The sequence below is a fragment of the Myotis yumanensis genome, unplaced genomic scaffold (genome assembly GCF_028538775.1).
Source record: "Myotis yumanensis isolate MYYU_CA2020_CCGP unplaced genomic scaffold, mMyoYum1.0.hap1 SCAF_22, whole genome shotgun sequence".
Lineage (NCBI taxonomy): Eukaryota > Metazoa > Chordata > Mammalia > Chiroptera > Vespertilionidae > Myotis > Myotis yumanensis.
Genome location: NW_027223773.1, coordinates 178501 through 194918, shown reverse-complemented (window position 1 = coordinate 194918; position 16418 = coordinate 178501). Strand labels below are relative to the sequence as shown.

General features: G+C 48.9%; 1 protein-coding gene across 2 annotated transcripts; it reads right to left on the bottom strand.

Annotated features, from left to right (window-relative positions):
• Nucleotides 1-1956: 1956 nt before the first annotated feature.
• On the bottom strand, nucleotides 1957-16070 carry ADIPOR1 (adiponectin receptor 1). Of its 2 annotated transcripts, XM_070401359.1 has the most exons (9): nucleotides 13679-13928; nucleotides 12986-13038; nucleotides 9995-10207; nucleotides 8212-8328; nucleotides 6798-6969; nucleotides 6150-6336; nucleotides 5089-5276; nucleotides 3483-3676; nucleotides 1957-2786 (listed from the first exon to the last, which is right to left on the bottom strand). In XM_070401359.1, exons 3-9 carry the CDS (start codon nucleotides 10133-10135, stop codon nucleotides 2658-2660), a joined length of 1128 nt encoding a protein of 375 aa, XP_070257460.1. In that variant the 5' UTR covers nucleotides 10136-10207; nucleotides 12986-13038; nucleotides 13679-13928; the 3' UTR covers nucleotides 1957-2657. The 2 variants fall into 2 exon arrangements, with proteins under 2 accessions (XP_070257460.1, XP_070257459.1); XM_070401358.1 differs by lacking the exons at nucleotides 12986-13038; nucleotides 13679-13928 and adding an exon at nucleotides 15962-16070.
• Nucleotides 16071-16418: the final 348 nt, after the last annotated feature.

The window sequence follows — 16418 nt, the reverse complement described above, 5'->3', positions numbered from 1 at the left end:
GACCCCCAACCATAAAATTATTTTCGTTGCTGCTTCATAACTGTAATGTTGCTACTGTTATGAATCGTCATGTAAATATCTGATAGGCAGGATGTATTTTCACTGTTACAAATTGGACATAATTAAAGCATACTGATTAATCACAAAAACAGTATGTAATTATGTTTTCCGATGGTCTTAGGCGACCCCTGTGAAAGGGCCGTTCGACCCCCAAAGGGGTCTCAACCCCCAGGTTGAGAACCGCTGCTCTAGAGCTAGGCAGGGACAATGGTGACCTGGTGAGCACACAGTTAGCACCGACTTCCCACTGCAGGCCAAAGCATGTTTATGAACCATTGTGGCTTCTGCTATCAGCTCAAGTCTTTCTAAAAACTTAAAAGTTTTTATTAAATAGATATACTTAATACATATATACAAGAAAAATAATCATGGTTTAAGGAACATCCAGGTACTTACCACCTAGTTAAAAAGAATATAAGCGACAGTAATGAAATGTCCTGTCCTCCTCCCTCCCTCCTGTTCTGAGGTAACCATTTTTTTCTGAATTAAAATCCTTTTAAAATTCTTGCAATATTTGTGACCCTAAACTACCATTAGTTTTGCAAAATTCTGAACTTTACTGAAATGCAATCAGACATGTTCTGTAAGTTGCTTCCCTCCCTTCCTCCTGTGTTGTCGCTTGTCACTAATTTTCATAGTCTTTCGTTATATGAATAAGCCAAAATTTATTATTCCAGTAAACAGTTTTGGATATTTGGCTTCATTTTAGTGAATTGCTAATACATCCGCAGCAATGTATCTTTTTTAAAAAATATTTTTATTGATTTTTAGAAAGAGGGTGGGGGAAGAGAAAGATTGATGTGAGATGTGAAGCTGAACTTCAATGGGCTGCTTCCTGCACGGTCCCCACCAGGGATGGAGCCCGCAACCCAGGCATGTGCCGACTGGGAATCGAAGCCGCAAACTTTTGGTGCACTAGATGATGCCCACTGAGCCACACCAGCCGAAGCTGTAATGAATCTTTCTGATACCTCTCAAGAGCAGTGGTTTTCAAACTGTGGGATATGCCCTGACTGGGGACCAAACCTGCAACCTTGGCATATCAGGACGATGCTCTAACCAACAAAGCTACCTGGCCAGTGCCAGAACCAACATTTTTGAAATGAATTAATTTAGGATGAATTTTAGATACATCTCATATTGTAAGGTGGGTTTCACGCAGTGTTTGCATGTTGCAACACATACCCATATTCTCTACCCCTCGACAAAACCGGTCCTGCCAACGTAGTTCCTGGTCTGCTCACATCCACACAAACGCAGTATTAGGGTTTTTAATGTGTGCCAATCTGGTGGTAGTGAAATGGCTATCACTTTGGTTTTAATTTACATTTCCCCGATTACCACGAGGTTGAGAACGTTTCCTGCTTGTCAGCCTCGCTGGATTATTTTTTAAAAGGTAACTTATCCTCCCAATTGCATAAATTGAGCAAATGCATCTTTGTAACCCGAGAAAACTGCCTTCTAACTGCCGACCTCCGCTCGGAAATGACTGCTGCAGGCCACACACACAAACACAACTCCTCTCAGGTCGAGTACGATTCCGAAGGCAGAGAATGACCTCTGAGGAGACAACCTTAAGAGAACTGAACCCTAGAGTAATGTACGGTAGACCTCTGACAGTCACAGGGATATACCCCGATACCTTTGAGAACCATTTAATCATTAAATACTACTTCAGAATAATTTCTCTAGTGAAAGTCTGTGCAATAAGTAGAGAAAAGTAAGGCTGTACATAGGAGCTGATGCTCGGAAATCAATTGGGCTTATTCAATGGCTCGCACACGCCAGCCTGTCAATCCTGATTCAAATTTGTGCTTCTGCAGAATCCGAGATTACTTTTCTGGTTTTAATACTTTGGAGTTATGTGCAAATAGTTGAGACCACACATGTTAAATATTTGAATGCTAATTGTCTTCTGCACTTCCTTTTATTATCATCATAGCCTTTGCATCAGGATACACAGCAATGATAGCAAATTTCTTTTTAAAGCTTAGTATTAAATATTAAATATCTCTCCCCATTTTAATTTTACATTACTCTGCCAAGAAAAAAACTAAAACTCAAGTTATCTGAAGCCTGGACACACTTCCATGATTAGCTGCTGCCTCAAAGTTGGTGCCTTCTTCCTGCTGTCGTCAGATCCAGGCCTGAGACGGGACCGGCTACGATCGTTTCTGAAAAGTGTGCTACAAAATGGATGGCCTGTTCCAAGCCAGGTTACAAAGTAAGGACGGGGGTAAGGGAGGGACATTTTCTTCCAGAAACAGAATTTCTGAAGAGTCCCAGTCCATCATTTTTTCCCAAAATGGTTGGAGGAGGGATAAAATCTCAACATGAGCTTCAGAACGCTCTGTGCCAAGGGGACAGAGCTGCCTTGCTGAGGAGGGGCGTGGCCAGTGGTCACCCCTCCTCGGCGAGGGACATGGAAAGCTTATCCCCCGCCCGGAGGCGGGAAGGTGGGCTGAAGCCGGGCTGGCACTGAATTCTCTAAGAGGTTTCTTCTAGAAACAGACAACTCAGACGCTTCCTTTCACTTCAGCAAGGAAGTTATTTTTGAAAGCACTTGGGAAGTTCCCCTCCAGCCTCAAGTGGGAGGCTCAGAGAAGAGAGTCATCGGTACAGCCGCCTTCCAAGCCGTAGCGGAATTCCTGAAGGTTGGAGACCCCATAGAAGTGGACGAAGGCTGCTGCCACCACCAGGACATGAAAAATCTGATGCGACTGGAACTGTAGGAACAAGAGGTGACCCTTAGAGTATGGCAAGGAGGGATGAGACATGAGAAGAGAGCTCTTACCTCATCTAACTTCTCTCAAAGTTTTATGTCATGAAAATTATATATTTGCTATAAATTTTTTTAATGTTTTTATTGATTTTAGGGAGAAGAAGGGAGAGGGAGAGAACATCGATCAATTGCCTCTGGCATGGACCCTGACTGGCAGATTGTATCCACAACCAGGGCATGTGCCTGACTGGGAACTGAACCAACCTTTGGTGCACAGGACGGACGCTCAAGGCACTGAGCCACACCAGCCAGGGCGTCAGAGCTCAGCCAGCTTGGCTCAGTGGTTGAGCCTCCACCTATGGACCAGGAGGTCACAGTTTGATTCCTAGTTGCGGGCTTGATCCCCAGTGTGGGGCAGGCAGGAGGCAGCCAATCAGTGATTCTCTCATCATGATGTTTCTATATTGCTCTCCGTCTCCCTTCCTCTCTGAAATCAATAAAAATAGATTAAAAAATAAATAAAAGTGTCAGAAATACACCAAAATGTTCATATTGATCACTCCCTCCCCCTGCTCACTTCCCCTGTACATATATGTACCCCAAACACTACATGACCCCATGTCTGTACTGCCTTTTACTCAGACCTTTCACCTGGGGCCAGTCCCTGACCACAGGCACTGCCGGTAGAGCCGTTTCTTACCCATATGTCAAACTTTCCAGGAAAGAAGCGCTCAGGAATTCGAGCTGCATAGAGGCCAGCCCCGGTGATGTACATCACAGCCATGAGGAAGAACCAGCCCATCTGGCCCACGGTGGTGGCCTTGACGAAGCCCTCGGCGATGGTAAAGTGCATGGTGGGCACGACGCCGCTCAGACCCAGGCCCAGGAACACCCCTGCACAGAGCAGACCAGACGGTCAGGGAGGGGACAGCCACCACACGGTGCACACTGCTGCTTCCCTCTGGAATTCGATGTCTGTGAAAATCAGCTACTTTTCAGGAAGTTTGGCCACAAAATGGAGAATAGTTAGCAGATATTTCTTCAACATCCGGAATGGGAAGAAGGCTGTGAAAGTGCTTATATAGATATTACCCTCTAAACAGCACCAAGAACAAACCACTCACATTCTTCACTATTTGTTAGGCAAAAGTGACCAAACCCTCTGGTGGCATCAGATCTGCGAGCAGGTGAGGAGCAGGAATAAGAGTTAAACGAGCCATTCTTCACCTGCTCGCAGTTCTGGTGCCATCGAGCTCAGATGCAAGCTTCAGGTGCCTCTGAGGTGGGGAGGGGTAGACAGCTCCCCAGGAAGATCGTACACTATGAAGTACCCAGGCTCTGACCCGAGCAGGTGGAGACATTCAAGTTAGAAGCTGGTGTAGCTGCTGGGACAGACAAGGGAGGTAAGAGGAAGGGAAGAACGGGCACCTGTCTCAACACAACGGGGGTTGGGGGGGGGGGGGCAGGGACCACCTCTCCACTCTTAGATGTACCTTGTTAAAGCACCACACCCAGCATGTGCTGATGCTTGATGAACATTGAATTCTTTTAACTGAAAGTTACAACATACCAGACAATAAGAAATCTAAAGAGGTCACTGGTGTTGCTGTAAGTAATATGTAAGGAATAAAGCTTAAGATAGGAGTATAGGTGGCACAACCCAAAGATGATCAGGCTTTAGCTATTCCAGTAGTTGACATCAACCGGTGGCCTCCCGTACGCACCCCGACTTGGGACCAAACCGAACGACACCCTGGGTATATGCAACTGGGAATTGAATTGGTGACCTTTGGGTGCACGGAATGATGCTCAGTCAACTGAGCCACACTGGCCAGGGCTGTACGTTTTTATAAGAGCAGTCATTTCTATACTTGCAGCTAACTGACAAACTTGGTCACTATGTGGCTTATTAGCATTCTATGGAATAGTATGAAACCTGGGCGTTAACGGAGCTTCAGGAGCCCATACTGTCGCCTGGCCGCCGTGGCTCAGTAGCTGGGCACCGTCCCATGCGCCCAAAGGCTGCCGGCTCGGTCAGGGCATATCCTCCAGGTTGTGGGTGTGATCCCCGGGGGGAGTGCACATGGTCAGTGACTCTCTCTCATCGACATTTCTTTCTCTCCCGTTCTCCCTTTCAGTCTCCCTAAATTAATAAAAACATAAAAACAACAACACTGCTCTCAGGATTCTAAACACACATCAGGGTTTGACTGGGGTCCTCAAACTGCAAATCTTAGGGCCTAAGGTTGAGCCTATTAGGGTCAAGGCTGAAAGACCTGTGAGATTTACAGCACCTTCATACCCACCTGCTCTTGTCTGCCGGTGCTTAGGAGTGGCAAACCGGTCCCACTGCGCCACAATGATGGCGGAAATGCCCAGGACACAGATGATGGAGAGGTAGATGAGCCGTGGCTGTGGGGAGCAGTAGAAGGAGTAATAGAGCCATGGGACAAAGCTCCCCATAATCAGCAGGGCAATCCCTGAATAGTCCAGTCTGAAAGAGAGCCACAAAGTTAAAATGCATCAGTGGGAGAAATGAAGACTTCGAATGGCTTTACTGTGTTTTTCTCTCCATCTGCTCGCAGATCTGACCACCCCATCTCCTGTCTATATCCTGGATTGAAACCCACAAGGTTGAGCACTTGTCTCTGTGGTGGAAGAGTTGCTAAGAGTCCCCAATCACAGAACTCTCTTCCCCTCAGGCCCCCTATTGGCACTTAAATTCAGCTTTTCGCTCAGGAGGGCTCTGACTGTCCCCCAGTTCTGACAAGTTGAGTTCTAAACACAAACCCTTAAATTAGAAGTAGTAGTAAGAGGTACTGCTGTTTTAATTGACTTTTAAATGATAAAAATGTATTGCCATTACTGGTGTTATTGGGAAAAAAAACAAAATAATCCACCCCCACCAACAACAACAGGCTCAGAACGGGGGATTATGGAAGGCAGCAGATGACAGGTATCTGGGGCTTCCAGCGATGTGTGGGCAGCGAAGATAAGCTGCTTGGCCGTGTGCAGGAGCACAGCAGAACGCAGCCAGGACCGGTCGCCACGCCCTGCTGGGCCCGGGCGCCTGGTCTGCAGAGTAGCCCACTCGCACCCAGCTCACCCAGGACAGCGCTGAGCAGGTGGGAAATACAGTCCACAGCTGGGTTCCAGCTGTTGGGGCTACCGTCCATTTTTTCATGAAGGATTTAAAAGAACCTCACCACTCTATTACACCTATAAGGTAGAGAGCCTTTCCTTGGGCACAGCAGGGCGTCTTCAGGGGCCACTGGGGGTCCCAGTCCTCAGGTCACAGGATGTGACAGCAGGGCCTGGTATTCCCCTCCCTCCTCACCCCTGTCCCAATGTCAGGCCTTCCACTCACTTGGAAAAAGTCCGAGAGACTTTCTCTGAGTGACAGTAGACGGTGTGAAAGAGCCAGGAGAAGCTGAGGCAGAGCACTGCGCCCAGGAAGAACATGCCGAACACCACCTTCTCCTGCAGGGGCGCCATGAAGTACATGTTTGGTCTCAGCATGGTCAAGATTCCCAGGAACAGAAACAGCACAAAACCTAGAGGAGGAAGAGGAACAGAGCTGAGGAGGAAGAGAAAGTGTGCATTCTGACGGTTGGTTTTAAATCACGACTAACATTATAGGGTTTAGCTGTGGGAACTGTAGTCCAAAATTCTGGAGAAAATGGCACCAGTCACATAGACCCAGACAAAAAGATCATTTAAGAAAATGTTGGCACTTTGCTGTGATAGTGGAAATGTATGGAATGGAAGGAACTGCCTCCATGCTGGACAGTTATTCCAGGAATCTTCTTCCATTTCTAGTCCCCCCACCCCCCACCCCTGCCTGCCTTACAGACCAATGACCAAGAGCTGACCAAGCTCACTGGCAGTTTGGAGGTGCAATGCCAGCTTTCAGTCAGCCAGAACAACTTTGTTCTTCCTAGCCAGAGACGAAGGCTATAAAACTCCTTTGCACTTAAAGAGACAAAAACTGCATTTTCCCACCCACATCACTCACCAAGCAGATGGGTCCAGATATTGCCGGTCTCCGTGTGGATGCGGAAGATGCTCCGGAAGCAGGCCCGGAAGGAGGGCATGGGCGGCCTGTGGCCGTGGAGCAGGTAGTCGTTGTCTTTCAGCCAGTCAGGGAGCACGTCGTACGGGATGACCCTCCAGCGCCCCTCCCAGACCTGGAACGGTGGGAACATGAATGTGCCTGTGGCTTTTAAAACCATCATTTCAGCCTCCTTGACCCGCTCCTCCTGGAGATTCTGGCCGCCCCTGCTCTGCCCTTCCCAGGAAACGAAATCCTCAGTGTCTTTTAGAGCAGGGGATCTCAGCCTCAGACACGTGGACAGTGAGCAGAAGCCAGGGACGAGATGGAAAAACTTCTCGTTTTCACTCACCTCTAACTAAAATTCACCATTTCCCTCAATTTAAGTGTGAGCAGCAAACCACAGTAGGATTAGAACTGTGACACTGTCACCAACAGAAATCACAGATATTTTCATACCTTAGTTTTGCAGATACCAACATATTTTTATTCATCATTACTTAGAACTTAAAAATTTTGTCCTGGCCGGGTAGCTTAGTTGGTTAGAGCTACCCAATACATAAAAGGCTGTGGGTCTGATCCCATCCCCAGTCAGGGCACATACAAGAATCAACAAATAGCCGAAACCGGTTTGGCTCAGTGGATAGAGCGTCAGCCTGCGGACTCAAGGGTCCCAGGTTCGATTCCGGTCAAGGGCATGTACCTGGGTTGCGGGCACATCCCCAGTAAGAGATGTGCAGGAGGCAGCTGATCGATGTTTCTCTCTCATCGATGTTTCTAACTCTCTATCCCTCTCTCTTCCTCTCTGTAAAAAATCAATAAAATATATTTAAAAAAAAAAAAAAAGAATCAACAAATAAATGTATAGATAAGTGGAACAACAAATCGATCTCTCTCTCTCTCTCTCTCTCTCTTAAAAAAAAATCAATAAAATTAAAAAAACCACAAATTTTAATATAATATTTTAAAGCTTGTCATTAATGCATATTTAATGTTTTAATAAAGGAGCCCAATCACATTTTAATATTTTGATGACTGCCAAAGGGATCCACAGCAAAAATAATTGAGAGCTCCTGTTTAGTACATATATTTAAATATTTATTTATTTATTTATTTATTTTTATTGTTTAAAGTATTACGTGTCTCCTTTTTCCCGATTGCCACCCCTCCCCCCCGCCCCCATCGCCACTCCTGCTCAGAACATATTTTGAATAATGCTTTAACACATTAGGCAGTAAAAATCTGCTAGCCTGATATTTACTGTACCTTAAGCAAAAACAAATACACACAAGAATAAAAGGTCTTTAGCCCACTGCAGGCCCACCCGCTGGGACACCCCCAGTAAGCCCACCACCCCTCCCCTCCATAAGCTCAGCACCTTATACACGAACTCCTCCATCTTCTCCATGGCATGGTGTGCTTGCAGGGGGAGTGTCAGGACCCTCACCTCCTCCTCCTCCTCCTGGGGCGCTGGGCATGCTTGCTCTTCTTCAGCCTGGGAGAAAAAATGAACACAAACCCATCCTAGCAGTCACCTCATAAACCGTGCTACTGCAGGCCAGACAGCTCTGGGGAAACCCAAACTCAATGCCGTGTGCACAGGGCCTGTGGCCTCTTCTCTAAAAGCAGGACAGTCAGTAAGCTCACGACACTCTAGGTCAAGATCGACTGATACTGTGTAAACGCTGGCGTGAAAGCTGTTCACACAGGAGACGGGCTGAGGGGAACTGGCAACAGAGAGAGGGACGCAGGATGAGCACACGAGTCCCCACGTTCTCTAAGTCTGAAGGCCCCCCTCCCCCAATCTCTAGAACAGCGCTTCTCAAGTTCCCCCAATTTCCCAAATACTTCCATCTCCCAGACCACGAGATTCTCAAAGCAACGAGCAGGACTGAGTCTCAGATTCCCCGAGGACTGAGATCTGCTCACAGTTCCCTGTTTGCTGACTTTGGGGATGCCATGATGACAGAACTTTGTATCCTCAGGAGGACCAGGGCCCGGGACTGATTCCACAGACGAAGGCAGCACTGACACTGTGTGCACCCGGGGGGGGGGGGGGGGGGGGGCGCCCTCACGGAGACTGTCCCGAGTCTCCAAGCCACGGCGGAGCCTGGCACTCAGCTCCTTCCCCGACATCCTCTCTCTCCTGCTGATGGTCCCTGGTAAGCAGACGGCCCCTCTCGGGCTGTGACAGGTTCCAGCCTGCCTACCCAACAGCACACTCCCTCTTGTCCTCGTGACAGAGTCCAGTGTGCCAAGGCCTTGGTGTCGTTACAGTAATTTTACTCAGGCCCAATGAGAAGCTGTGTTGCCCAAGCTCCACTGCAGCTGAACATGACTCCACGACGACTTCCCACAGGTGGCGTCAAGGGCAGTGTCCGGAGACCCTTCTAGAAAGGGCGGGTCCTTCTCCCCTCCTCCTGGGTGGTGGCCAGTGCGGGCCTGGTGGGTGACCTCAAGAATGAAGGAGGCGGGTTTTCTTTGTGCTTAATCCCTTCACCTTTTCCACCCAGCCCCACAACCCCTCCCCTGACAGCTATCAGTCTGTTCTCTGTATCCATGAGTCATGGTGATTATCTGAGGGAAAGCAGCGGGGGAGGTCGGAGAGGGTAAAGGGGGGAATAAATGGTGATGGAAGGAGGACACGTGATACAATATACAGATGATGAATTATAGAATTGCACCCCTAGAACCTATATAATGTTATTAGCCAGTGTCACTCCAATAAATTAAAAATAATTTTTTTAAATGAAGGAGGAGCAAGACAGGTGCCTGGCAGTGGCGCAGCCTCCACACAGCCTTGGCCAGTTCCTTCTAGAACCCTTTACTGGACAGACTGCTGTCTTGCCAGAGCCACAGGGATGTCTGTTCGTTATATGAAGCCAAACCTCACCTAACTGACCCTTCGTTCGCTCAGCCATTTACTGATGACTTATGGGAGTGCAGGCCTTGTGCTAAGCACTGGGGTTATGAAGATGAGCGAACTTGTACAAGCGCACAGTGGGGAAAACAGACAAATAAAAAGATCCTTTGACCCAGCATGACGACGAGGTGAGACATTCCCAGGGTGCCCTGGTTCCCCTTCTGGGGAGGGAGTTGAGACGGCAGAGGCTCCAGGAGAAAGTCCGATGGAGGACATCACTCCAGGAAAGACAACTTACTTTGGCTGGGTCAGCGATCCCGCGTTTGCCCTTCTCTTCCAGCAGGGGTCCCAGTTCCGCCAGCTCCACCGTGTCAGTCTCCCTGTTACTGGCAGGAGCCCCATTGCCCTGTGCCACCACCGGTCCTTTGTGAGAAGACATCTAGCTGGTACCTCAGGAGCCTGCAGCTTCAGCTTGGGGACAGGCTGGGTGTCTCAGCCCCAGGGGCAGACACTAAAAGCAAACACAGACAAGAAGGGCACTGACAAATTGCTCCTCTTCTGGTTCCATTTCCACAAGTCGGCACTGAGTACGATGCTAGCTAATAAACTCATTCTGTCGCCAATTCTAAAGGCCACTTAGTGCTAAAATGAAATCTATTCCTTCTTCCTCTTTAATAGTAGCCTTTACTCAGAACCCCACTAATCTCACAGGTAAGGCTGAAAATAGAGCACTTGGTTGTTTGCCTTCAAAGCATCTGTGGTTTTTGTACCAAACTGTCACCACAGAAAAACAGTGTCTACCCTCAACTCCCCCACTTGTACGGACCCCATTCAGTGAGAAGAAATAGCCCATCAAGCCAAAGCTATTCGCCCAAGAAAGGTCTGGCTTCGAGACTGTGGAGCAAAAATATGAAGTCAACACCTGGCTGTAACTACAAGGCCTCCCAGGCTTAGAAAGGAATTAAGTGCCAGCTGGACTCAGCTGGGTTTTACCTACAAATGCTCGGATAATGCAAATACCCTGCATGCAGAGGGAGCTCCTGGGCTAGATGCCCAGCGGTTAATTTCTCTGTGAGGCCTCCTAATTCTATGATAGGATTAGAGCTTGGGTTCAACACTTAGATAACACACTTCACCACCATTTCCCTGTAAGGTAACCAATCACTTACCTGAAAGCAGGAAGCTGAGCACAAGGAGGCAGCCTTGCCCTTTGCCACACAAATCCCAAACAACCTGCTCAGCAAGAGCCTGGCCAGCCACCACAGGTCGTGAGCAAAGCCCCACTCAAACGAGCCTTTCAGAAACCAGACAGGCACAGATTCTTCAGGAAAACCAGGGAAACCTAGAACTCCGTTTTCTAGGAACTCTCCAAACCTTCAGGCCCTCCAGAGCTGGATTTCAGATAGCAGTCTTTAACCAGGCCTCAGGGTCATGAAAATAGTATTGAAAGGTGCCCAGAGAGTTCCACTATCCTGTAAATGACCAGGTTTTTCCCTCTCCCAGAAACAAGGAGCCTATGTCTCATAGATATAGTCGTAGCCATAATATTAGCATTTTCTTGCCCTGGCTACCTGTGTCCCCATAACTCCAGGGCAATGCAAAGAGGACAGGTAACACCTACTCATGGAATGAGTTGCTTTACAGGAGTGGAAACTTAAGCTCAGGGAACCACAGCTTGTGTGAGGGCAGCAAGTAAGCGTGACTCTGCTCCCAGCGGAGACTGTCTCTTTCTTGTACGAGTTCTTCTTTTATTTTTTATTTTTTTCGAGTTCTTCTTTTAAAATCCAAAAGTAATCACACTTTCTTCTCAGGGATTACAGTTGGTTTATGTAGGCAAGTGAGGGCAATCCTCAAGTTTCAAAAGTCATGCTGTGCTCAACTCACAAGCACAACGGAAAGCAACAAGCAAATTTAGTTTAAGAGACAAACAAAAATTCACTGTACAGAGGCCTTTCCACGGTGTCAACACAAAGAAAGTTCCTCTTTCTTCAAATGTGCAGACTGACAAGACAGAGGCCACTTAGGCAACAGCTGAGCCCACGGAGACCAGGAAACGGGAGGCCCCTGGACAGCTCAGGAGAGAGGCAACCCATGTGAGGAGCAACGTTGGGAAATCCTCTTCAGTAGGCTGACCACAAAACATGTTTCCTCACAGGGAAGCACTACCTTATCAACAGCTTTACTGAGAAGGGCTTTATATTGGGAAACATAAAAAAATAGCTTTGGGCATCTTGCAGAAGTAAGTCTCGAAAGGAGAATACACTTAGCTTAGTATACTGCTGGCAGTACTTCAGAGACGGCCCAAAAATTATTCTCAGGTTTAGGGATCCAGTACTACCTCGAGTGGATACAGATCCCTGATTCTGGTCAGAGCCCACAGTCCAAAAGGAATGAATGGATGATTGGGGCAGCTTTCCAGCCAGCAAGCATGTGACTCATGAACCTTTATCACTAGCTAAGGATTTATGCGCTTTCTGGTGCTGGTGGAGCTTTCTCCTTTCACTGAATATGTAACCAATGCATTTAGTGCTGCCCCCTCAGGCATTCTCAGCTACTGTGCAAAATACAAAGTGGAACACGTCAAGGAGCCTACAATCAGAGGGCACAAGGTAATTTGTGGCATCAGTAAAGCCAGGGATACAAGAACCCCTAAACTAGAACAGCCACACACAAAGTTCAGTTACTCTGAATGCTGGGAAACTATTTTAGGAGAAGCAATCAGAATAACATAGGCAAACGTTAAGTTGGGCAATCAGGGTCAAGAGATCAGATGCAGAACCCAGCTTGGTAGTCTTAAAATTTCCTCATTTGATCTGAAAAGTTCCTACGCCCTCAAGTCTAGGTTCTCCTAGGACAGTGATGGCGAACCTATGACCTCATTTTTTTGGTTGACTTTTTTTTGTTAAATGGCATTTAAATATATAAAATAAATATCAAAAATATAAATCTTTGTTTTACTATGGTTGCAAATATCAAAAAATTTCTATATGTGACACGGCACCAGAGTTAAGTTAGGGTTTTTCAAAATGCTGACACACCGAGCTCAAAAGGTTCGCCATCACTGTCCTAGGATAACCTCAGTTTTTGGCCCTCATCAAAGTCTTTCCCGTTTCTGTCCAAATCATCTGCTGCTAATTTTTCTGATTCCCTCCAACTCCTCTATTACTCGCTCCTACACTCCCCACCCCCCAGCAGTGTCTCCTAGATTCAGTCACTAAGCCTAACACCCCACTAACTCATCAACCCGCCATCCGCTACAAGATATGTCATCATGCAATGAAATACATACAGTGGAGGTCATCATAGTGAGCAAAAGTCCACTGTCCACTTTGGTCTTCTAAACTGTAGCAACACAGAGACAGGAGAGGGAGAGAGAGAGGGGTCGGAGGTCTGGCAAGAAAGAAGAGCAGGTAATACTAGGACCTGAAAATACAGTTTCTGACAGGGCAGCCCACTCATAAACAGCTGGGAGTTATTACAAATGTTTTAGTCTCTATGATATATAAAATCAGCATAAACCCTTAAGTTGTTAAGACTGATTCTGGGAGCACTAAGGACTTCAGCCAGCTACATCCTTATGTATTTTAGAAAATTCACCACACCCAATACAGCAAATTATAATTGGGCCAAATCCCACCGAATGCATTTTTGATGGGATTTCTTCAATTCCAGCTAATAAGTCTTTACCACTAAGCTTTCTATCTGGATAAACCAATATCAGAGAGTAGAATATGGAGGCAGGGAGGTGTTTGTGCTCCTATAAATAAGATAATCTTGTGCCAAACTTGAGAAAGGACTGATTCTCAATCACTCGCCAGCCAGCTGGAGACATTTTTTGACATTTATGCTGAGAACCAGTTCCCAATTTTCCAGGCTATTGTACACTCCTTCCCTGGAGTCAATGGGCACAAGCTCCTAGAGGTTTTATTCTGGGGTCCCTGCACCCCTACAGGTTCCATGGGTAGGCTCTGTGTATGCCTACCTGACCAGTCTAGCAGAAAAGACAAGAGAGCACACAGCTGTCTTCTCCTCTTGATACCCTCTGCTGGGAAAAGGCCGATGCTGAAAATTACCAACTGCAGTAACAGGGCCTCGGCTTTCCTACTTGATGCCAAGTCACTGGCTTAAGAGTCTGAAGCGGAAAATCACAAGCTTATGTCCTTTGTAGCTCTTCTCCAGCTAAAGCAGTCCCAGCAGGTCTTTTTTTTTTCCTTTCCCAAACAGACAGTAAGCTTTTCAAATGCCATGATAAAAATAAAAAAAGAAGAAGAAGAAAAAAGTGAATGGTACACAGGCACAGGCAGCAGTCCCTGTTTCAGTACCTGGCCATCAGTACGTTACAGACACACGGTGAGTAGTTACACACCGTAGTGGTCACGTGACACGGGGTGCCCCAGAATCCCCCATGGAACAAACGCAAGCCAAGTACACACTGAGAAGCCAATTACTGGGAACTGGTTTGTCTAGGGGGCACTTTCAAGGTCCTTTCAAACCAAGATAGCTACAAACTTTATAAATAATAACCACACCCCAACACTTCTGAGCAGAAAAAGAGAATCAACTCTGAGTGTAGTGAGAGGAACAAAGTCCAGTGAGAGGCATTAGGGACAAATGGACGTTAAGGAGAAAATGTAATGCTTTTAATGGGTACCAACACCAGAAAACCCCCAACATAATTCATAAAGCTTCCAATTTAAAGATGAATGTTTAGTTCGCCAGTGTGATCACAGGAGATGGAAAGGAATAATGTAATGTATCAGGAGTGTCAGTGTGGCTTTATGTTATAAGGAAGTAGAGACCTTCCAGGGAAATAGAGAACTGGCCTAGAAAGAAACACAAATTTTGTTTTTGTTCTTTCTTTTTCGTATTGTTTTCCTTTTTAAGCTCCCCCCGCCCCCAACTTTTCCATAAAGAATTCTTGGAAAGGTAAACTGAGGCCAGCCTGAAGAAAAGGAAGATGGCCTGACAGCCTACCAAGGCTGCTGCACTTGACCCATCAGCAGTGGGAGCCTCTGGATTAATGCTGCTTCCTGACACTTCCCTGAGAGTCTTTCCTACTTGCAGGTAAAGTGATTGATTTAATCCCTGGAGAATCACAGAAATGCTTGGCCACTGAGAACAGAAGGCGTTCAGATTCCGCTCTGCAAGCAGGTACAGGGGAGGTGCTCTAAGATGGGCCTCCGCAGGCCGGTAGGACTGACTCCCCGGGTGCCAACCAGGACAGGGGCAGCCGTTCCTCCCGGAATCGCTCTGTGGCTGTGAGCGGGGACTGCTGCCGGACACTGCGATCTGGTAAGCACCACCCAGCGAGCTCCTCCGACCGCAGATGCTGTGAAAACATCGAGCAGCTGCACCGGGACAGGTGCCCCGCGCCCTCCAAGAGGAAAGCAGTGAACAGACCCCCGCTTCCTTTCAGAAAAGAGCCACCACAGCGTTCAGCTATCTAAGTGGCCGCTTCCCCTGTCGCTGTCGGTCTAACTACCGAGCAAAGACTACTGGGCTCCTACGGCTCCTCCCACACGGATTCCGTGTCAACTGAAGTCCTCGTCAGGTTCCCACCGCCGAGGAAGCAGGAAAAGCTGAGGGGAAGCATCCATCTACTTGATTTTCTTAAAAATCAAAGGCGTGAAGGACAAATCTTAAGCATAAGATGGCAAACATCAATGCAGAATTTCTGAGGGAATGGAATTTCGTCTTCCCCCAAGTAGTTTAGCCTTTGCTCCAGGTCAGCGTTCAGGATTCCCGTAAACAAAGGTGAACTGTCCGCCAACCTCCCCTTTCCCAACCCCGAGGAGGGGGCAGCGTCGGTCTGATCTGACCAAGACCAGGTCGAGGATCCTGGGGCTCTCGGGCCGCGGTCCTGCGAGCCGGCGCCCACCCTCCCCCCGCTGCCCCCGCGCTCGCGCCGCGGCCGGGACCGGGACCGGGCTCCGTTCTGGGCCTGGCCCGCCCCCAGCCAGAGCCCGAATCCCGACATCTCCCCGGCGCGGCCGGGAGGACACCGCACTCACCAGCACGGCGGGCCGCTCGGAAGCCGGGGCCGCGGCCCACCCGCCCTTAAGAGGCTTTCGAGGTGGCCTCGGAGGCGGCGCGCGGCTGGGAGGGGCCGGAAATGTTTACAACACGGACCTCGGAGGAGCCGGAGGCGCGGCCGGCGTCGGGCGGGGGTCTCGGACCTCGGGGCGCCCCCGTCGCGAGCCGGGGCCTAGCGCCTCGCGGCCCCCCAACCCCCGTCCACTCGCTCGCCGCCGCCCCCGAAACTTACCGCCGGCGACGGGCTCAGCTGGGGCCGCGGAGCCCGCGCTACATCCCGCAGCGCCGCAGGCGGCCTGCAGCCCAGCGGCCCGATCTGGACGCTCCCCGCGCCGGAAGGGGGCCCAGCGCTGACGTCACCTCTGCGCCGCAGCTCCCGGCCCCTCCCCCGGGGGGTCTTCCTCCAGCAGGCCAATCACAGGCCCGCTCCCCTGGGCCACGCCCCCGCGCAGCTCCAACCCCGAGCCCCGCCTCCTTGGCTTCGTGTGGACCACACCCCCAGCTGCACGCGGGAGCGCCCGACCGAGGAATGTCGGGGAGTTGGGCTGCACCCCGCCCCGTTTCATCCCTGTGCCCGTCCTCTCCGCTGGCAAACCCCTGATCTCACCATGGCCGATGCCGGTTGTTTGCCCCTCTTCTTCAGCCTCTTGGTCCCGCCCACATTGATTGGCCGGCACCATCACGTGCGA

Coding starts and splice junctions, on each gene's coding strand:
- ADIPOR1 (XM_070401358.1), bottom strand. CDS start 10,135: ATGTCTTCTCACAAAGGACCGGTGGTGGCACAGGGCAATGGGGCTCCT. Junction 6,337..6,797: donor TATCTGGACCCATCTGCTTG/GTGAGTGATGTG, acceptor TTCCTCCTCTAG/GTTTTGTGCTGTTTCTGTTC. Junction 5,277..6,149: donor GTCTCTCGGACTTTTTCCAA/GTGAGTGGAAGG, acceptor GCTCTCTTTCAG/ACTGGACTATTCAGGGATTG.